The 23,188-nt window shown below is 39.2% G+C and overlaps 1 protein-coding gene across 1 annotated transcript in view; it reads right to left on the bottom strand.

Moving 5' to 3' along the window:
* RETREG1 (reticulophagy regulator 1) overlaps positions 1 to 17,994 on the bottom strand; it is a 65,409-nt gene extending 47,415 nt beyond the window's left edge. The window contains exons 1-3 of the mRNA XM_005484301.4: positions 17,562 to 17,994; positions 3,687 to 3,793; positions 1,938 to 1,968 (exon numbers count right to left, since the gene is read on the bottom strand). Of these exons, the coding sequence (XP_005484358.2) occupies positions 1,938 to 1,968; positions 3,687 to 3,793; positions 17,562 to 17,794 (371 nt within the window). The 5' untranslated portion in view covers positions 17,795 to 17,994. The remainder of the gene's footprint in view (positions 1 to 1,937; positions 1,969 to 3,686; positions 3,794 to 17,561) is intronic.
* Between the last annotated feature and the right edge of the window lie 5,194 nt (positions 17,995 to 23,188).

The raw sequence follows: 23,188 nt of genomic DNA, 5'->3' as shown, positions 1-23,188 counted from the left end.
GAGAGCAGAGGCTGGGCTAGATGGGCACATACAATGCTTGTATTATATTACCCAAAGGCATGAGCTATGGTGAGCTCATCAAATTCTCTTTTTCACTCCCTGCATTGTCTCCCCACAGAACAGCAAATCAAGTCGAGCATTCTGAACAACTGAAAACCTGAATCCAAGATATTTAAAGGACTATTTATAATCTTTTTATCAAAATCAACTATTCTAGTTTGGTGACCTGATAAACTGAGTAAGAGAAGAAAAATTTATCAGACTGCAGAATTATTTTTCAGAGAAACAAAAGGCAGCCAAAAACCTATGCTTCCTTTCATTTCACAAGCAATTTGGTTTTCTTTGCTTTCCTCTTCTTGAACGTAAAAAGACAGGTAAAGTCAGATTCAAAACCCTGAAAGACAGCAAATTTTATGTAAATTTCTCTGGCAAATAACAGGAAGGAGAAATGAAATATAAATCATACTAATCTACTGTGCCACAGAAATAGCTTCTCAATTAAATTTTTTGAAGCATTGCCACTCTACACAGATATATGAAGTAGCACTAGCTATGGTAAAAGCATTTTACTCTGCTCAGATTATAAACTAAGCTGTCATCAATTCCATATAGCTCTATTTTATGCTTATGTGATTTCATACCTGTGGAAGTTAAGAGGTATGAAACTGAACAGAGGCTGCACATCTGAACTACCTTCTGTAATTGCTATGACATTGATATCTGTCTCTAGACAACAAAATAAAAGAACAAAACCCAGCATCTTCCCTTTATCAACTCTGCATTACTGTTTCTTCAGTGTCAGGCTATAATACAATAGTGTACTAATGGATATGCTTTCCAGTTATGTCAGATAAATAATAAATCCTGGTGGTCTGTTTAGAAGAATAATGCCTTAAATATACAACCTTTTGTTCTGAAAATGGATTGTCTGCAAATCGTTTAGACATTGATTATACTGCTGTTGTGCTTAAGGAATGGTGTTCCCCAGCTCAGTGCTCCCACTGAAACACTCCAAACCACACACTGCTCGCTCGCTCCCCATCACCCCTTCCCTGTGGAGGGCTGGACAGGAGAACTGGACACAAAAAAGGTAAAGATCTCGGGTTGAAATAAGAACAATTTATGGGAAAGAGCAATGAGAAAGAACAATAAACAGTAACAGTGCCAATATCAGTGTACGTGGGAGGTGAATGATTCACACACCAGGTGTAAACTCCCGACCACACCTGACCGTGCTGCCACACTATGGGACCTGGAAGGGACTCCTTCTCCCATCCCTGGAAAACGAGGAGAGGGGCTAGAGAATAAAAAGTCCTTTGAGTCGTGGCCACACCCGTTCTGGCTACTGCAAAAATCTGTCTTGGCAGGAACCAGGACAACTTGCAACAAATTAAATAAATTATATACTCTACAGTAATATGACGTAAACATTTTTCTAAGGCAAGCCAACTTCAAAATTATTAATTTCTATTCATATGGATATCAACTGATATTTATTTGTGATCTTATCATAAGATCAATTACTTATGTTGACTTAAAGTGAAACCCCAGCCATCTTGCCTACTTCTATTCAGCAGCACTCGTATAAGTTCTAAAAGTTCTGTAAGTTCTAAAAGTTACCTCCTTGACCAACACAGTATTATTTTGCTTTACAAAGAAAGCACTAATTCTCAGAAAACACAAAGCATGATAATCCCAGGGTCGCAAAAACATTTCTAGAAGTATTCTGATATGTTACTATATACTTTAATATAACTCAAATCAGAAGAAAGAATTTATTAAAAATCATGAACAAGCACTAATAAACTTAGAAAAAAATTTAAGATCAAAATAATTCAGCAATTTATTAGAAGAAAACAGACTTTAAAGAAAAAAATTCCAGGCCAACTATAAAAAATAAAGTAATAATAACCATGCATTAAAAATAAAATACCTACTTGCCAGTTATGGTCCTCCAAAGCTGCGCACCTGCAATTGTAAGAATTTAAGATGAAACGAAATGCACTAAATCAGAAAAAATTTCATTATTTATTCATAGAACATATTCAGAATTGGGACAAAATGACTAAGGAATTATCTGTATCAGCCAAACAGGAAAGCTATATCATCTTACAGTAACAGTTCTTGAATTGCTTTCTGTAAACTTAATATACAGTTAAAATCATTAATGGAAAAAGTCAGGATCTTCTATGGCTACATTTCCACATGGAAGGATGTAATGAAGATGATAACATAACTTTAACATGAACATGCCATCTACTTCTACACACTGACACCCACTCCATATTCCCCATGAATCTGTAATAGTCTTGCCATCTAGTGGCTGGCTGGAAGCGTGAAGCAGTTACATGGATGTGATATACTGGGAAGAATTTTTCATGCTTCTTGGAGTGGCACTTCATTGATTTCTATTCATTACCACAAGATTCCTACAGTATTACTTCGAGGGCCTGATTTTTCTTGAACTCTGTCTACAATGGCATCAAAGGCAATAGTAAAACAAATTAATTTGCTACAGTAAATAATTATTGTATAAGCTAGGAAACAGAGGTCTTCCTAGCCTTATCTGTAAAATGAATGGTTAAATAATCACATAAACATGAGATTGGTACATCCTGAATTTGGTCACTACAAAAATATTATTTACAGGTATAAGTGAATTTACCTAAATCATTGCCCTCCAGCTAGCAAGGCATTCAGTGTTTGTAGTGATTTATACAGCACAGAGCTTAAAAAATCAAATTCTGATTAGCTTAAAAAGTTGCCCTCTGGGCTTGCAATACTCAAGCAGGAAACAGAATGGTAACCAAGACTCCCAAAAAAGGGAATGATAGTAAATCATCCTTCAGAAAAGGTAGCAAATACCTGTTGTAACTAAGCAGGGAACAACAGGCTTTGGCAGTCAGAAATTAAGTGTTAGTGGAATACTGTGCTTCTCTGACATCTATTTCCTGCTTTGGACTATGTTCAGATGTTTTTTCAAACACTTTGCATGGGGTTGAACAATAAATAAAAGACAAAGTAAGAATCTTGAAAAGAACAATCTTCATGGCAAAGAAAACAGAAAACTTATAATGAGCGCTTTGTCAAAGAATTTTTAAGATGGTAATAAAGTACAAGACAGGAATTGAAAAAAAAGTTCCAAACCACCAGACCAGCCAACAAACTCAAAATCCCTTTCAAAATTGCTTGTATTCACATAAGACTTTATACACCCTGGAAAATAAATGCTATACAAAGTAAAAAGAAAATAGTGTTCACTTTTTATTTCAACTGTGCTAAGATAGGTAATTTCTCTATCTATTTAAAAATTTCACTGATATATATTGGATGCCCCAAACTTTCCAAAACTTAAATGATTAATGTTGGAAGAAGTATGAATGTCTAGGAAAACGCTGTGTTTTAGAAAAGAATGCATTTTCAGACCTAGCAGTTAAGAAACAAGAATGACTGTCCACTCCTAACAATTACACTCATCTAAGTGCTAAAACAAATGTCCTAAAGCCCTCCCTATAAAATATAGCAAAACTTAATTGAAAGTGGCAATAGACCATCAAAGATCTACTATCACTCCCTAATATTAGCTGATACTTTTAAAATAATCATAATATTGACCTGGCTTTAGTAATGAATAGCATGCTCCAAAGTGCAGGTGTTTAAGCACAGAACTCTATCAGTACACTTACCTTTTATCTTTGAGAATACCAAATCCTTCATTATCTGAAGAATTAACACTCCAAGTATTATAAGGGAAGTCAGATGATACACTCTCCAAGGGGTCAACGCAACAAACCTAGAATATCAAGAAGAAATAAATGTTGAACTTCAAAACTCATTGGAAGCATGCAAAAACCAACAGCTGCTACTAATACTGAAAATAAATAGGAAGAAAGAGACTCAGATTGCAATAATTGAGTTCAGTTTCTCCCCACAGCCCTTCCATGAGAAGCAAATATTGAGAGCTCCAAGCATTGCATTTAAAAATACAAAGATTAAACACTGAGTTTGTAGTAGATTTTTGTCCATACTTTTATTTACACACAGAGAAAATAAAGAAAACAAAATATTTTAATTATTGCATAGAAAGTACTACTTTTAAATTAATGGTGGTTTCATTAAAACTAATTGGCTTGGCACAATGCACAAAAAAGGTTAATAACTTTCTTTCACTTCCTACAGAACCTATGTTTAAGCAAGATTTTTATACAAATCATTCTTTCAAACACAGAGATGAGGTAAATCTATATAACTGCATAACACTAAAACTTGTCTTCATAACAAGATTTCATGAATTATGTTTTTAATTACATAATTTTTTAGAACATGTCTAGTCAAGTCAAACAGACCTAGACTCAGAAAGTATGAATTACAATCTCATGCATTGCTGACTTTGCTACCCAGGTGTGTTTGGAGATAAGCTCTTCCATCTGTTTTACTGGCAAATATCTTAACTCACAAAAAAGAGTGTGAAGTAAAAAGAATTAAAATTCAACTAAATAAATTTAAAAATCGAAAATATTTTAATAGCTAGTTTTGAGCACTTTAAATCAGTGATCTGAACAGAAACAGTGAACAAGTTGAGTTTTCAAAGTAAAAGCAATGAACTTTAAAAAGCTGAGGTTAGCCAAAACCTGTAAGAATCACTATCCAAGGCACTGGATCAAATAAGAACACCAACAGAAACAAAATCATACAATGCTGGGATGTTTTCAAGAAACCTCTCAGATTTGAAAACAGGGCAGCTGGCTGCCCAGCTTCTGCCCAGTTTCTGCTGCAGAGCTTTTCTGCAAAAAAAAAAGGCCAAGGGGAGTGAAAATAGTAGCAAACATAGCCACTGCAGGAAGCCAAGAGGTACCCTTTGAGCACTCTTAGATTTTTTAGAAAGAAAACTGACTTCACAATGTTTCTAACAAGCTCAGGACACACTGCTGTAGTAGCAAACTGTTACAGTATTTGTTGAAAACCTCAAAGAGAAAATCTTCATTAAAAAAAGTCCATGTCACTAATTTTCACATTTAACACAAACTCATAACACCAATCACCCTGAGCAAACCAGTATTTAATTCCAATACAAATGCATAAGCTCACTCTGAAGGTTTTATCCAAATATAAATGGTTTTTATATCTGTAGAAAATTTGAATTATAAGATTATTCTATAAAATAAATGTATAAAATGAGCACCTTCGTATAATTCAGCTAGCTCAAGAAAACCAACAGAGAAATGTAGAGAAAAATTATTACAGGGCAACCTCTATCAAAACTGCCCAATCATAGTTCAATAAATCAAAACTTGTAACAGCTTTGCATCATTGTCCTATGATTGTCCTACTATTTTTCTTGGTAATATTATTCAGCATTAAAAATCTTTGATTAAGTGTTAAGTTCCACTGCATGGAAGACTCTGTTTACCCTACTTACTTAATTTACTGATAACAGGCTGCGGGAGAGATGTGATGTGGTATAAAAAAAATCAAATGAAGAATTTTTCATACATCTTCTAGGCAACAGAAGTTTGTAACAAATGCAGACCTTCAAACTGTTTGGGCTTAATACCATGTCTATTTTACAGGGTCTTCGTGGTGCTTGTGCATGAATGTTTATAGAATCACACAGAATGCCCTGACTTAGCAATTACCACTGGCCACTCAAATACATGCATCAACAACAAAATGTATATACAAGTGTGTACATCTGTGTACATACACACATCTTACTAGCTTCTCAAGATAGATCAGATGCTTACTAAGAAGGCTTAGTGTGTCTTTCAAAAAATGCACAGAACATGTTTGACCTACTTTATGCTCCCAACTAAACCACACTGTTGGTTTCACTGCAATCACAGCTGTCACCTGCTGTTAAAAACAATTGCACTAATGAGGACTAGGATTAGCAAACAAGGATTAACAAGGTAGCATCCTCCCTGAAAGATGCTTCCAAGTCATGTCATTCCTCCTTCTCAACACTGCAGTGTCCCTGCTCGAATGTTTGAGGAAAAAAATCTGAAATCCAGTTGAAGCAGCTAATGGAGTCACCAAACAAGGACTCAACTTCTTTGGAGAGCTTTGAATTGTTCTGACTGAACTTCCCACATCTTAACATTATTAGCTCTTTATCTAGACTGTGTTGTTTGCAAGAAAGACCATCCCTTGTGAATTCACCCAGCTAGCTTGTGTCAGCCCTCAGGTGCCAGAGCCACACAGATTAGAAAAGCTATTTGAGAGATCTGCATCCTTGAAGCCCTTCCTAGTGGAAAGCTGATAAGGTCCTCTTGCACTCTTTTGGCATATATCTATCAAACATCAGCTTATCAAACAGTTCAACATGCAGGCGTCTGAAAACCACTTTTTTGCTACTGCCACTGTCAGGATTCAGAATTCTTCTAGAAATTATCGACATGATGCATAGCAACCAGACTAACAGTTTCTGTGATACTTCTGCTTATTAATAAAAGTTAGGGCATTTTTGCCCCTCCTTTTTTTTAAAAAAAAAAAAAAAAGAGGTTGTTCTCCTAAGCATTTCTAACACACACATATCTGACAAAAATTAAAGGCTCCAGAATGAAATCCTCATATACTGCACTCCTATATTGTAGAAGAATGCTATGTAAGAAAAGCTTACTGAACATGTTCTCTTTTTTAAGCAATAAACAAAACAGATTTAAGTTCAAATTGTTTAATTTCTTCTACAAGTGGTGCAGAAGTAAAAACCATTACTGGAGACACAACCAAGATTTGTTCCCCCCTTGAATTCTGCGGTGTTTTGGAATGTTTTTTGAGGGGAACAGAGGGGTTAAGAAACAATGTACAGAATAATGCACTCCAGATAACTACTTCAGCAGTTAATAGGACAGCTTGCACAAGGGGACAAAAAATTCTGCTGTAGGCAGTGCAGGACTACAACAAAACCCAGTCATGAGGTGCCCAGGACTCAGTCCCTGTCAGTGGCTGGAGCAGGCACTCCCTGCACAGGAAAGGCCCTCACGCAGACACAGCCCCAGGGGTGGGATACGGCCACCGGGCTTGGAGGCTGCAAGAAGGAACAGTGGCCTCACTGTGAAGGATGTCCTCTGGTGCACAGCACTCAAGTGAAAGAGCTAATGGAGGTGCTAAGCAGGGCAGGACTTTCAAAAGCTCAGCTGTGTGAGAACCTGAGCAATGTGCTCCAAGTGGAGCTCATCTGAGCAAGCAGACCAACTGACCTCTGCCTGTTCTTCCACCCTACGTCCTTCCATGTAGGAAGAATGTAAGTGTGATGGAGCCAGCCTGCCACTCAACTCCACTGTGCAAGACTGAAGAACCATTTTTGTAAAATGAAATAGGAGCAATATCAAGGGATAATTAAGCACTGGCTGTCCACAAAGGTTGTGGAATTTCCAACCACATGTGATGGCTGTGAAGACAAAACCCTGAGCAATCTGATCTGATTTTGAGCTGCAAGCCATACTAGAGACCTCATGAAGCCCCTACCAATCTGAATGGTATTTTCATTCTGTGACTATTGTAGGCTATTAGAGGTGGTTGGCAAATATTTTTTGGTAAGATGCTGACCTTAGAACTTAAAGCCACAACAGTTTCTGTTTCTGGGCCTGGTTAAACTGCAGCTGTTCTGAAATGATTCTAAACTGCACAAGTAAGAATCAAAACTTGACAACTTCCACAATTAAAAGTGGAAATTATTCAACTGCATGATGGTGAACCTAAAGATAGAAAAGTAGGCTAAGGTACCTTCTTCTTGTCTTTTCTTCAGTTCTTTAAGGTATGGATGGCCATTTGTCAATACTGTCAATTTGTTGTATCAAAAAGCAGGTATCTCACAGTACACCAGAATTGTCCCAGAGCTCCTGGGACAATGACCTGCACAAACTGGATTGTACAAAGTTACTCAAGTGTCATGAGCCAGCTAAGAAATTTTGACGGTTAACAATATCATATAATATTGCAGTCTGTAAATGTAATAAAACTTATGGGGCATGACAAAAGCTATTTTAATCGTATCAGGAGATACAGGGAAGGTGCAGACCTACCAAATTGTTTTTCAAATATCAAATAAATCAATTTGATTCTTTCATTTCAGCTGTTAAGGTTCTGTTTTTTTTACAACACATTCTACAGCTATGAATGAGTTGCATTTTGCAAACACAACACATAAGAAAATATTTAATCAAAAATTAAATTATTTAGACTATTAGCTGCCAATGCTAGTTATTTCTGGAAAGCCTTAGCAGGTACATTTTTAATAGCCATCTATCCCTAGATGAAATCCAGAGACAGTCACATAAATAAATGAAAGCTGTCAATAACACAGATGTGAGCATGGACCTTTGGTTCACTATCAGCTTTTATCACACATTTATCGGCTGCATGAGTGACTTGTAGACTTCAGTTCTCTGTTCCACAAACTCATATTTACATCTTAAAACCAGAGGCCAAACTCTTCAGAGTAATTTTATGGAGTTTTAAAGAGCACAGGTAGGTATATAACTGTTTCCTCATAAAATGTTTAGGTGAAAATCTACTGACACCTTGCAGCTAGAGCTTTCCATAGAACTGGTCTTCTTCCAATAAGGCACTGATAAGCAACCATGGGCTATGACATAAACCACACAGAGAATGTCCCTCCCGAGTGGAGAGGAAATAGTTCTAGTGTACTTTGAGAACACTGAACTGCTAATTTCAAAGCTAGGTGTACTTTGCTCTTTCAGGGGACCACCTAGCGCTGTTTCACATAAACACCTACAGTGAAGGCATTTGGGTAAGGAAAAGATGTGGTAGTGACTGTTTCCTGGTGCTGTTTCCTGCTTGGAGCTGAATGTAGACCATTCTTCCACACTTACTGCTGGAGCAATCAACACCTGTGTGGTTGCAATAAATTCTGATGACTGTCTCATGCAAGAATTCTGGGGAAGGGGAAGAGGACTTGTTTTCTTCTAATTACAGCATGAAGCACACTGCCTGAACAACATTTTTGAAATACATGGTAAAGGTAGTATCAGAAAGCTTGTGCCCTTACTGATCAAAGGGTCCATCATTTTGTTTGTCCTCCTGTGAATCAAGAAGGAAAAATACATATTCAACACAATTTTATTTACAGGTAATTTAATGCTTAAACTCTCCTCACTGAAAAACCATCCCAAAGTAGGTTTGTGAAGCCTACTTTTTATGTCAATTAAATTTACAACTTTTATGTGAATTGCTCTTCTATAGAAATGATTTTCATACTAAGCCTCTGTAAATATCAAAATACTTTACATATATGGAAATCCAAGCCTCGAGTATTCAGAACACTGGAAGTCAGAACTCAATAATCCAGTACTTTTCCCATTGTTCCTTTAGTGCATCTTGATGTGGTATAACACTAGTTGACAATTAAGGATGCTCACTTTTCTCCTGCCCTGGTGAGATGGGAAGAAGAATGGAAAGAATTAAAAGCCAGGGCTTAAGAACACTTTAACAACTGAAATAAAGTTAATAAGAGTAACATAATAATAAATGAAATGTGATACAACAAAAAGAGAGAAGAATAAAGACCAGTGATGCACGGTACCACTGCTCATCACCCGCTGACCAGTGCTCAGCTCAACCTGATCAGTACTGGATGGGCTGCTCCTGGCCAGCTCCTCCCAGGCTGTGGTTGGGAATATCCCTCTGGCCAGCTCAGGTCAGCTGTCCTGGCTGTGCTCCTTCCTGGCTTCTTGTGCATGTGCTTGGTGGCAGAGCACGGAAACCTGCAAAGTCCTTGACTTAGGGTAAACACCGATCAGCAACAACTGACATATCAGTTTGTTATCAACTTTGTTCTCATACTGAATCCAAAATACAGCACTGCAACACTGTATCAGGAAGAAAAATATTTCCATCCCAGCTGAAACCAAGACACCTGGTCTGAGCCAAACAATTTAGGTAATTGTTCAAGAATTATAAGGCAAAAATCCCTTCCCAATTCCTACACAAAAAGTGTAGATTCTCACTTAAGTCAGAGTAAGTTATGCACACCTTTTTGTAGAATCTCTTTATAGAATCGAATTTGGCACAATATTATTATATGATATTTAGTTTGCAAGTCTGAAAAATGCACAAAAACAGGTACAGCTGATTCCATATTGAAGAGAGGGAATTACATGTAAAAAACACATCTCTATATGTTCTGTCAAAAGTTTTAGAAGGAACTAAGGCTTAAATTCAGTCTAAAAAACCTCCCTCCCCTTCCAAAAAGCACAATTTGTTGAATAAAATAATTTCAAAAGCATTTACTCCACATCTAATGTTAATTAAAATTTAAAATATGGACACTAGCACTTTGGGTGCCTGGTATTTTGAACTTAGAAAGCTGTAAATCTGTTTAGCTAAAAACCTGTGAAATGTTGTAATAGAATGCTTCTTAAAAATATGTACATTAAAAATGTTTTAGACCATGTCTAATTTAGTGGAGAAAAACCTTCCATAAAGACATAAATTAGAAAGAAGGACCATTTTTCACTTTAAGTTTTTCTCTAAATAAGAGAAAAACTTAGGTATTTGAGATATTTCAAACAGAGTGAAATGAAGCACTGAAAAGCAGTTGATTTGTAATCTACGTGCCAGCTAGCAAAGAGTGTTCCATTGGACAGCACCCAGAAATCTAAAAATTCTAACACTAGGTACATAAAAATAAAAAAATAATTTAAAAAAATAACTCTCAAGCAGAAATGGCATGCTTATTGTTCTAAAACTTGCATAATTTTTTAAAATTCTTTCTTTGTTAAGACAAAGAAAACTCAGCCACCAACTTTTATTCAAGGAGCTTATTTGTCAGGTTTCATTGGAAAGATTAGGATCGTATTTATTCAGCCAGAAAGCACAGACCAAATCAGTTTTTCTTTAGAAAACCTTCTAGAACTTACTAGAATTCAATAATTATTTAATAATAAATAAACCTCTTGTCCTAAGAAACAGACTCCCAGAAATTTAAATTACTGTTACTCTGACAGCCATCTGTGGAGGGGGTAGTTCTCTGGAAGGTCTGTGGACAGGTTTCAGGGCAAAAGCAAAGACAGCTGGACAGTGCTAACTTAACACACAGGATGGGAATTCAAATTGTGTATTTTCTCTACCTCAACTCACAAAACCACCTCTTAACTTTAAAAATAAGTCTAAATAAAGCAAAAAATAGTATAAGTCCCTAAGAAACTAGAAATATGGTTCCAATGCTTTGCATTTAATCACCGAAGATAATTGTGCTTATAAACTGGAACATTTGGAAGTATATTGGTGGTCTGGGAAATAGGATTAAGTTAATAATTTCACATTGCAAAATTATCTCGCACTGCTTGCAAGGAAACCTCTTGAGGAATGCAGCAGTTAGAATCAAGTTTCAATATTTGTGCTTTGGATCAGATTTACTGCAACCTGTTGCATTCAGACAGGCACATAAAAAGCATTTGAGAAGTGGAAAGTTTAAATGACCTGAACTACGTACCTTCTGAGTCTACGATAACATCAAATTCTACTGTTACATCAGTGAAAAGAGGGGATGATATTTCCATGGAAGTTAAAATTATTTTGATTTAAACACATAACATCAAATAACCTTGCTGCCTGTGTTTTTTTCAGACAAATGCCCAGATGACCTTAATTAACCTGCGCTCTGGCAAAGTACAGAAGAAATCTTAATCCCATTTTCTCATACAGTAGCAGCAGTTTGAGCAGTAGCACCTCTACCGTGCTGCCCTAAATCTCCTTTTCTTTAATGCTCTCATTAGTCCTGTAACATCTACCATGGAGCAGAGCATATCCCCCTAAAACGTCCATTGTTCTCAAAACTCTACTTACTATTTGAAAGGTCTCATTATTTTGAAGCAATACATGAAGAAATTATAATTTTTCTCTTGAAACAGCTGCTTTAGACAGTGCATATGTACATTTCAGCAAGACAGAATAAACACAAGCCATGCTGCAATTCATTTCTGTTCTCCTTTGTTCTGGATTTCCATCTTCCATAATGTTCTCATCCTAGATTTGATCCTAAATTTTTCAGTAATGCTTGTTTTTCCTCAATTAACCCACTTGATTTCTTTTCTGACTGATCCTGATTTCATCTTATTGGTTGAAAAATGCTGTCAACTGTCCAGGTTTTTATGTAACACCGTCTGGCTCTTAAACAATGTCAATTTTCATTCCTGTAAACTCAGCCAAAAGTATGAAAACTGTCACTAAAAAGCAGTTAATGGCTTTTAATCATTTTTGTTAAATAAATCAAATGAATTTAACTTTCTGTTCCACTTTTCTACCTCCAAAGCCTTCAAAAGTTTTCATAATTTGTATTGGAAAAGTGAATATAAGCCTAAAACTGGGTAAAAACAAGTAGACCCTAAAATTATATCACAACTTGTGCTGAAGTTGGAATTTTAGCTTTACTTGAGGAAGAGTATTTTGGAATACCACCTTCTAGGAAGCAAAAAATAACAAACCACAAACATTTGTTTATGCTTAAAAAACATCAGCAATTTGCTGTACTACAGCTAGGTGGAATAAAATAAATTCCAATACCAATAAGTTACAAAGACTTAGCAAAAGACAGCAAATTAAATAAGTTAAGGACTACCAGACAAGAAGAAACAAACTAGCAACCATATAAGAAACTCATTCACATGAGTGCACAGTGAATTTCAAAACTGTCTACACCAGATTTTTTTTTTCTATTTTCTGACAATGAAGGTATTATCATTACAAAATAACCTACTCTACTATTCCTACTTGAGTCAGAGACATAAACTCTTATTAGAATTTAAGGCAGGACTATTCACTTGTGTGCTATTCTGATACTTTGGATTTTGGAAAAGTAATCCAAACACAATTATGAATGCAGCTCTAAGATTTCCTGTAACAAAGACAGCCAAAGACCAAAATTTCCCACATTCAAAACCATATTTAGCATCTGGGTGCTATAAGGAAAAATCCATATATATTCTCCCGACTTGGAAGATATTACAAATTTAATTAAGTGATCTAAAGACCAGCATAATACAAACTGGCCTCAGAATATCAATATCCTGCCTTACTCCAACTCAGTTAATTTTCATGTATTTCCATTATGTTTTGATTTCAAAGATTTCTTTCATTCCAATTGTCACTTAATTTGACATTTTGTCACCAAGAATGTCTGAGTAGGTCCCCTAGACTACATTTCCACTGATAGCCAGTCAGTGCCGACAGTGAACAAAATCCTAAGTCCCCAAACACATAAAACAGGGCTGCTGCTTGTTAACAAAGAACAAAAATGCAAGCATACATTGTGCATGCACACTGCTCTCTAAATGGCCAGAAATCTTGATTTATAGAGAAGTGAGGTATAGTAGTGGCAGCATTTACAAGCTGTGTGCAAATACATGAAAGAAATCCTTAGCTTAGTACTGCTTTCTTACATTGAAAGAATTAATGAAAAGTACTTTGGGATCTCTTCATGGTATACTTTTTCATTGACAAGCAGGGATTTCAAGTAAGAAACATTTTAAGAACAAATCTTAAAGTGAACTGGATACTTTAAAACAAAGCAAACACTTCAATAACAAGTCCTAAAACAAACTGGATACTTAAAAACAAAACACACCAAGCAGCTAAACTCTGAATGCGTTTCTTGTTGCAAACATTTAAAGACCAATTCGATTTTCTGTCTGGAAATTCACAATCTTTACCTGATGCAATGTACACAGACAATTCAAATATAAGCAATACTGATTGTATTGCTTATTGTCTCTTGATTGTTTCTCTCAGACAATGGAAATATTCACTAGATCTGAGACCAAACAAACAAACAAAAAGTATGGGTATGGACGGTGACAAAAGATTATTTTTAATGGAAAATGAGGCCTGCACACCTGTCTTAATCAAGGACTGATACTTTTATTTTACACAGTTGGTCAGTTACTTTGTTGAGTGAGTGCAATATCATCATGTAACATTGTTAAAAACAGACCTGCAGTAACATGCAAATATAGCTTCTGAGGTGAGAAGGTATGTTAAAATTCTCAAAGTAAAAAGTGGATTTGGGCTGGTGAAGAAAATCATAAATAGTGTAGGGTAATGCAATACATTTGTTCCACAAGACAGGAAAAGAGAAAAGATCTATTACATCTTAATTCTTCTGCTGCCTCCCTTCACACAAAATCCTAGGGAAATCAGGAAATTGGGCAATTGGTGAACAGATGCAAGTGGTGTATGTTAGGGATGACCTTGCAGACATGAATGTACTTTAGTTTGAAACATTTATCTGCAGATAGAAAACATGTATTTGAAATAGATATCTGCAAACTACAAAACACATGAAACAGTACAGAATTACTGAAAATAAACTTGTCCCTCTGACCTTGCAGAAATTTAAAATTACAGATTGGGAGAACAAAAAGCTGCCACTATCCCCTCTATTCCATACACACAGAGAATAATAATTAGGATAGAATTCTAGCTTAAAAATCTAGAACTCAATGTTAATATTTGGATAAGATTAAACCAAAGACTGAAAGTTATCATTCAACAGCCTAACACTCAGAACACCTGGAGTGAACTTCTGGAACCAGCACAGAATTTCACTGTTCTTGGCTCAATCACTCACTTTTTCAGTACAACAGGTGTAAACGGGAAAAAAACCAGCCTTGTTTTCCTGTGTTATTTTGACTTCACTCTGCAAACTATAAACAGCACAAGAATCTAATTAATATTTCAGATGGTTAGGTGCAAAATAATATATATATTTAACCTCTGTCCATTTTAAAGATTTTTGGTCAGGTTCATTTGGGGCAAGAGGCTTAAAGGTGTTCACGGTGAAAAAATAATGGAGGTGGTAACTGAAAAATGCTTTTTCAGTAGCCAGATTGGGTCTACTTTCACTATTCTCTGGTTAGAGTCCACAAGAATTTGTCAGGAATATTAAGAAAATCAAGGAAATCAGAATGAAATTAAGTCAGTAAATTTCTTGTACTTATAAGAACAATATTTTAGTAATAACCATCAAAAATGCATTTATGTACAATGGCTAAGAGGTTTTTTTTAACACAAAAGAGGCTACAATGGAATATACTAAAAAAATACAGAAAATCCTGTGACACCAGAGAAATAGTTCACTCTCAGCAGCTCCTACTGAAACAGTTTACACATGAAATATTTTGATGGGTGAACATACAAGAACTCAACTAACCATGAGGAAAACAGTCCCAACAAAATTAAATGGATGGAAAATGGTGTTGCTTTTCCAAAATTCAGAAAACTAAAATTAAACCTCACCTCTCCTTTCTCCTTCTTCCACCAATGCTGTTGCTGCTCTAGTGGGAGAAGTCTCCCATCCAGCAATACAGACTTCTGAGCTCTGAGATATCCTGATTAGAGGCTGCATGCACTGGGGGTCCCCTATGGGGCACAGATACTTGTAGGCACACAACAAAGAAAGAAAAGGCAAAGAACCAGCAACTAGGAAATGTTCCTTCTGTCTACAGGCTCCAGCCAGCACAAAGCTTGGGAGAGACTTCACAGGCAGCAGGGCTGGACACTTGTTCCCAGTCCTGAAGCAGTTTGTGACTGTGTGAGTCATCACAAACCAGCTGGATCTCAAACAGGAAAAGGAGAAGCAGCAAACACACTGTGCTGCAAACACTGACCATCCCAATACCAAAGCAGGGAAACATGACCTCATATTTAAATGACTGTTTAATTTTCAACGTGTCAGATTTCATACGTTTGTTACAGAGATCTTTCCTTATGTTCTCAAACCACAGAAGTTTACTGGTCATCATTCCTGCTTATACACATTTCCTTGTTTGTCTACACCTCTCAAAACTCCCTGGCACTAGGATAGCAAGCTTCCTTCTGAGGTACAATGCCACCAAATTAAAATGAGCAATCCGTGCCCTGACTTTTGCTGTTCCAACTCATCCTGAAAGGAACAAAGTAGAGTGAGCTATGAATTTTGATAAAATAACTTCAAATACTGGTCACCATAACAAGTTGCCAGTAAGACTTTTGGTAGAGTAAGACTCTACCAAAGGAGACTTCTTACAGGCATTGAATAGTGTGGGTATTTTATACCTCGCTTGGGTCAAATCTGGAAAAAAAAAAGCCAATGGGTTGCCCAGCAGCTACTATTCCTTGAGACATGGAAATGTATTCTGCTAGATGTTGTCCCTGAAAATTTTATCAGAGCCACAGTGAAAAGAAATATAAAGCATTATGATTCTTCCAAATGGCTGAAAAAACAGGTATGCAGAAAGAACAGAAGTATGCAGAAAGAACAGAAGTATGCAGAAAATGAGAGCAAAACCATGCAACTTACTCAATGAAAGGATTTACCATGGATACCTAAGAGCAAGATGGATAATAAAAGTCAACCTAAATTAGATGCACCCCTCTGCTTCTGGAATCAAAGAGGATAAAATTATTTTGAAAACATTTGCTAAGATTTTCTTATGCAGCACAAAGCTCCAGAAAGGCTTTCTATGGCTCGGATCTCATGTTAAAACATCACACTGTTAGGGCTGTAGAGAATCAAGAGGAGTTTGCTATTAATCCACCGCACTGCTTGTTTACCTCTTATTCATTTAAGAGGGAAGGAGGCAGTTCTAGCCACAGGAAAGAAAACACTATTCAGTCATAAGAGCCTCTGCAGTATTATTAGGCAGTGCACTAATTTATAAATTGCTCTACATGATCAAGCAGGCATACAACAACATTTTAGATCAGAAAGCAAAAAAAACATAGGCATTGGCAAAACCTAAGATTACAGGAAAGCCCTGAAGAAGTTTCACATAGACAACTTTTTTTTCCTACAGAAATTAACAAAAGAGACATGACAAACACAACAATGAACACATCCCTATGTTAATCTCTGGGGCTTATTCAGCTAAACTGCCTCCGACTACAAAAAGCTTAGTCCAAAAAGAGAGCTGGTGCACTGCAGTAACATTCTGGCTGTGCCCACTTGACAAAGACTCCACTAAGTAGGCCACCAATTTGGAAAAGCACATATACCAAAGTGAACTCTAAAGTACTGGACCAGGGCATCAGCACAGCACAACCGATGGGCTCGGCACCTCATTTCAGCAGGTTTCAAAACTCTGCACAGAAATGCGGGCCCGCGGCTCCTCTCGGCTGTGCCGAATGCGAGTTCCCGGCGGGGTGTCCTGCAGCCGCCCTGCCCAGCTTCCACCTGAGACTCCTCCTCATCATCATCACGCATCATGATATGGGGGCAGAACGTGTGCGTGTGAGAGGCTGGGGCAGAAACAGAGGGTGAAAGAACCCGACCAGGCTGATGCACTCAGCGTGAGGGCCGTGCCAGACCGGGAGCGGCAGCTGGGGGCAGGGAATGCCGGGGGGCAGGTGGAGCGAAGAGCAGCACCTTCCTTCGCTGGGGCGCGGGTCAGCTCCCGCTGGGGTCAGGGGAGGGCAGGGGGCAGACGCTCCTCCCAGGGTCGGGGGAAACGCGGGGCGGGGGGAGGAGGAGGCGCCCGCTGCGGGGGGGGCGGGCGGGGCCTTTCCCATCCCGGAGGGCGGTCCCGACCCCGGCCCCGGCGCCCACCCCGGCCCGGCTGGCTCACCAGAAGAGCAGGTTGGCGCAGACGAAGCCGCCCAGGCTGCGGAGGGGCCGCTCCCAGCTGAGCGCCGCCGCGATGCAGCAGCCCACGGCCAGCCCGGTCTCTCCCAGCACCGCCGCCGCCGCCCCGGCCCCGCCTGACACCTCCGCCGGCTCCGGCTCCGCGGGCGCCGCCGCGCCTCTCTCCTGCGGGGCCTCCGCTTCCTGGGGCTGCGCGGGGAGCGCCGCGCTCGCCATGGCTCGCTGCGGCCGCCGGGCTGCGGCTGGGCCGGGCGGAGCCGGGGCTGGGGCCGGGCCGGGCCGGGGCGGCGGGGGCGGGCCCGGGGCGGGGCGCGGCGCTGCCCCCGCGTTACCCGCACCGCCTCCGCGCAGGTGCCGCGGGGCGGGCCCGGCCAGCGGGACGGGGGAGGCGCCGCGAACCGGCGGGCCCGAGGCTGCCGCCCCTGGTGGGAGTGTCCCCGGGCTCCGGGAGGGACCGTTCCATGCTGGGGGAAAGCTGGGCCGCCCAGTTGCTTTCCAGATTTGGGAAGGTGAAGCCCGCTGGAAGGTGTTGCCAGTGAGACTTGTCCTTCATCTGCTCCTCGCGTGAGTGTGCCACAGGCAAGCACGGATGGAGTACGTCCAGAGGAGTGCTTATCAACTTGCCACCAAGTTGATAAGAGGAGTGTTTATCAATTTGCCACCAAGTTGATAAGAGCGCTGGAGCATCTCCCCAGTGAAGACAGGCTGAGGAAATCGGGGCTGTTCAGCTTGGATTATAGGAGATTGTGTTCAGACGTTATAGAAACCTCCCTGTCTCTGAAGGGAGTTTGCAGGGAAGCTGGAGAGGGAATCTTTGTCAGGGACTGCAGTGATAGGACAAGGGGTAATGGGTTCAAATTTAAAGAGGGGAAATTTAGGTTAGACATTAGGAAGAAATTCTTTGCTGTGGGGGTGGTGAGACCCTGGAAGGTGTGACCCAGGGGTGTTGTGGATGCCCCATCCCTGGCAGCATTCAGAGCCAGGCTGGATAAAGCATGGAGCAGCTTGGTCTGGCTGGGAGATATCCCTGCCCATGGCAGGGGAGGTGAGACTAGATGATCTTTAACGTCTATTCCAGCTCCTTGACAGATTCCATGATTCTAAGATAACAGTCCTCAAAATCCTAAGAAAAAACGAATGGAAGTAAATTGCTGCTATCATAATACTGGAAGCTTCTAAGACCACAGAGGAACCTATGGGAGTTTGATGGCTTACATCCAAGAAAAATACTTAAAATCTATACCATGCTGTCCTGTCATCTGCACTGCTACCTATCTGGCCAGCCCCAGGCTCCAGATGGAAGCATGGCACTGTGTCCGGGCTGGTGATGTGTGTAATAGCTGATGTGATTGTTGGGAATCTGAATCCTGGAGAGCGTGCCTGGTGAGAATTGTCACTTGAACATCTGTTGCTGAATAAGAAGAGCCAAAGATTGGAATCATTGAAGGTGTTTCACAGGATAAAGTGTGTAAATTAAAATAATTTTTACTGCAAGAGCAAGAATGATAATTTTGGATTGGGAATCAACATCTGTTTCAAGCTTGAGCTACCCCATTAGAATGTTTTTTTTAATAGGAAAAGAAGTCACACTCACTTGAAGGTCAATGTATCATTTTTTTTTTCTCTGAGGTAAAAAAAATGAAATAAAATTACAGCATTAAGTTATAACATTGGCTGTGGATTGCAAGTCTACTGTATGTTTTCACCAAGTACCCTTGAAAGGACTTACTTTATTTTCCTTATTCCACATGCTCTCTCTAGCACATAAGAGGAAACATACAGAATGTTGTTCTAAATAGACAATAAACATTTTTCTAAAGGACATTTTAGTTTTATGCTAATTAGTTACACTTCTATGCTCTTATGTCTAAAAACCTAGAGCCAGGCAGACTTACCTGAATAATAAGCCCAGCTAAAATGTGATGAAGTGTTGTCTCTGAAAGTCTGAGAGAGCAAAAGGAAAGAGACAGGCTCCTCTAGTAACCTGAAACATACATGAAAAGGGAAGGGAAGTAATTGCAGCCAGGCTGGAGAAATACTTCGTTCTCTTGTTTGAGTTTTGTGCTGATGAATAAAAATTTGTCCTAAAAAGTCTTGGTCAAAACAGGGTGTGCTCTGTGTGCTGGAAAGCAGGCAGCTGCCTCCTGTGTGTGCAAGCAGCTGCTCAGAGTTACTGAGCACTCCTCCCACTGTCACTTGGGCATCTCATGCTTTCCTAGGCTGAGCAGTAGTTGTTTGCTTCCCTGGCTTTGAGAGAGGGAGCAGAGGGAATCCTAACAGGAAATCTTAACAGTCCACAGGAGAAAAGCCAACCTTTTTGCAAGGAAAAGAAGGTAGAAGAGATGGGCACAAATGAGAGAGTTTCTCCTATACTCACCCTTTTTTCAGGTCGCTGCAGGATGCCAAGTTGCTGCTCTAGTGAACACTGCCCATAACTTGCAAAAACCATCCCCAGCTTAGCCAGGGGCAATTTGCTTTCCCTTGCTAGCATTCAGTTATTTCAGTAATGTGGGCGGTTCTATCCAGCACCCAAATGTAGCTAACTCCAAACAGTTAATAGGTAAGCCTGGGAAGGAGTCAGATGTTCCTCATGCACTTTTAAAGTGACCATGGGATAATTAGACTCAGAAAACACACTGGGGTTAAAATGTTAAAATTTGGGTTTAACTAACTGTAGGATAATGGCTATGTAATCCCACTGCCCTAAGGATTATAACCATGGCAGGTTTGAGGCAATCCTCCCTTACCAATATTCCACTTCTTTTTTTTTTGAACATTTGAGAATGATTGTATGTTCCCCCTGCCCCAAATTTTTACGCTTTGTGACACTCCCTTCGGTCCCTGGTGTTCAAAAATTCCCCCTTCTCCTCAAAAAAGGAGGGATGGAATCTGGGTGGGGGAGGATGAGGTGAGGTGGAAAGGGTAGACTACAAATAAGGGAACTCTTTTGGATTTTGATTAAGGTTACATCCATTTTAGATTACTGGCCTCTGTTTTCCTGACATATACCATGAAGGATATGAACAGAAATTAGTGAAAAGCTCTTCCAGAATAGGTTTTGTAATTTAGCTAATGGAAAAAAAGAATGCTTGATGGATACCAGTTCTCCTTTTTTCACTGTTGATTTTTCTTAGGCTTGGTTTGTATGAATGATTTTACTGAAAGCACTCTGGTATAAACATTAGTGTGAGAGAAGAAATGGATGCTTCATTCCCAGCCATTGAAAGTTTAGATGTCTTTTTCAGAAAAAAAATAATAGTTAATAGGTTGTCTGTCTTTGATCTTCCTGTACTTTGATGTTTTGCCTGCCAGGGTTTAAAAGGTTTGTGTGCAGTTTGAGTTTGGGATGGGAAAAACTAGGACTAGCAACCAATGAGCAGTTGCAAGGGTGAGCTGTAATGCACAGAATTAGGTTAGGGACTGTGGGTCTGCTGCTAGGGACTACAGTATAAACAATGGATGGAAACCAAGGAGGAAGCTTTGCAAGTGGTTGTTTCAAAGGAGTTTACAAATGTAAAAGCATTCTAATGCTTCTGAAATATGTTTGAAAACTCTGATGTCATCCTAGAGTAAGTATTGAATTCAGTTGAGGATTCCAACTCAAAATGGAATGAATTTACCTCCTTTTTCTTTTTTGTTTAAGCTTGTTTTCCATTAGCTTCATTTCCTGACAGGATCACAGACTAGGTTAGTTTGGAAGGAGCACCTGTAAGACATTTGATCTGACCTTTCTCTCCCCACATACACATTTGGCACCCCTGTTCCTTGGCTGTGACATGTTGCTCGGTGTCATGCCCAGATTAGCTCTGATCATCTCTGAGGGCTAGAGATTCTGCAGTGCACTCTGGGCAACCTGTTTGAACATTTGGCCACATTCATTGCGAAGAATATTTTTTTATTATCTATTCAAAATTTCTTATTTCGCCCATTTCCTCTAATGTGGTTCTGCACCTTGCAGGGAAGGGCTCTGTCCCCGTCTGTTCTATAACCACACATCAGGTACTGTGTAAGTAGATCGCTGTTAACCCCTGTCCTCCAGAGTGAGTGAACCCAGCTCTCTCAGCCTTTCCTTCTATGCCATCAGCTGTGTGCCACTGACATTCCAGGGACCCTCCGGACTTCTTCCAGTATGTCAGCGTCTGTCCTGTCTTGGGTTGGCCCAAACTGGACAAAGTATTCCATATGTGGTCTCACAAATGGTAGAAGGTAGGGAAGAATTGCTTCCCTGTTCCTACTAGTGACCTATAATTAGGGCAGGATTATTGACTCTTTGCCCAGTCATACCCATGGCACTTTCTTACTTGTCTCTGCTTTGAGGCTGAGGAATTGTATCTTAACCACTCTTACTATTGCAGTACTCTTGTGTCTTAGTCACTCTTAATAAGGTATGACTTTAAACATCCATCTTCCCTTTTCCTGAATTTTTTTCAGTTCTATAATTGAAGTAAGATTTCTCAACAAGAAATAACTTTCTTGGGTGGTTCTAGTCATATAAACTCTGCATTTGTTAGAAGTAGGAACAGATCAAAGATTTTAATAGTTTCATAACAGTGTGCCGTGGTTTACTTTTGTAAAAATTTCTAAGGAATACTTTCTTTTTTTTCTTCCGTTTTATTTTTTCTGTAACTAATGAAATGTCACCATTTTGTCCCTAAGGGCTAATGTTCACTTCAGAACCTGCTGTACAGCTCATTCTGGTATTCCCCATCACCTCACCGCCTCGCTTTATCTACTTGGAATTTATTTGCCATTTCATTGAACAACTAATCAGTTTTGTAAAGTCATGCAGGTTTTTTTAGTCTGCCCTTATCCTGGCTTTCCTGAATAACTTGATATCATAACTAAACTCTAAGCTTGCTCTTCCTCATTTTCCAGTTGACTGTTCAATGGTTGAAGGTCTTAGAGCCTCTCCTGAACCTCAGGAATGATCTCCTTCCTTTGTTTGGAATGGATTGTTTTCTCTTACTGTCTCTTCCCTGTCTTCAAGCCAATTATTTACCCACATCAGGACTTCTTCTGTGTATACATAGCTCCCTTTAAGCCTTAGGTGATGAATTTTGCCAAAACTGGTTTTGAAATCCAGGTAAACCAGACTGCCCTCATTCAGAGATCTGTCAGAGGACTTTAGCAGACTTCTAGAGCAGAGCTTTATTAATCAGAACCTATGCTGTGTCTTCTCAATAGATCACATATCTTCAGGTGTCCACTCATTCTATCCTTTATTATAATATTGAGTAGTTAACCTTAAAAGTCTTTAGTTGCCTAGATTCCTCAAAACTCTTTAAAGACTGGTGTCATAGGTGGCATACTTACCATGCACTTTTAGTTAATCCTGTTTCATCCTGAAGCTTCATGGATGCTTTTGTGGAATTTCTCCTGCATCTTTTCACTAAGCTCTGATATCTTTTCTAATTATCCTTTAAGTGTAGAATAACTTTCCAGTTAATAATTGGCAAACAATTTTCTCCTTTGATGCACACCCTCTTAGCCTTTGCAGCATCCCTTAAGTCTCTATTGAGGAATATGTTTGAAACTACATCCTCTTTGTTCTTTTATTTAACTGTAATACAATAGTTAACTATGGAACAGGAGTGCATTTAGTGTTGTCCT

Source organism: Zonotrichia albicollis, chromosome 1 (assembly GCF_047830755.1).
Source record: "Zonotrichia albicollis isolate bZonAlb1 chromosome 1, bZonAlb1.hap1, whole genome shotgun sequence".
NCBI classification, from domain to species: domain Eukaryota; kingdom Metazoa; phylum Chordata; class Aves; order Passeriformes; family Passerellidae; genus Zonotrichia; species Zonotrichia albicollis.
The sequence above is the reverse complement of the archived record's forward strand: the minus strand, read 5'-3'. Positions and strand labels throughout refer to the sequence as shown.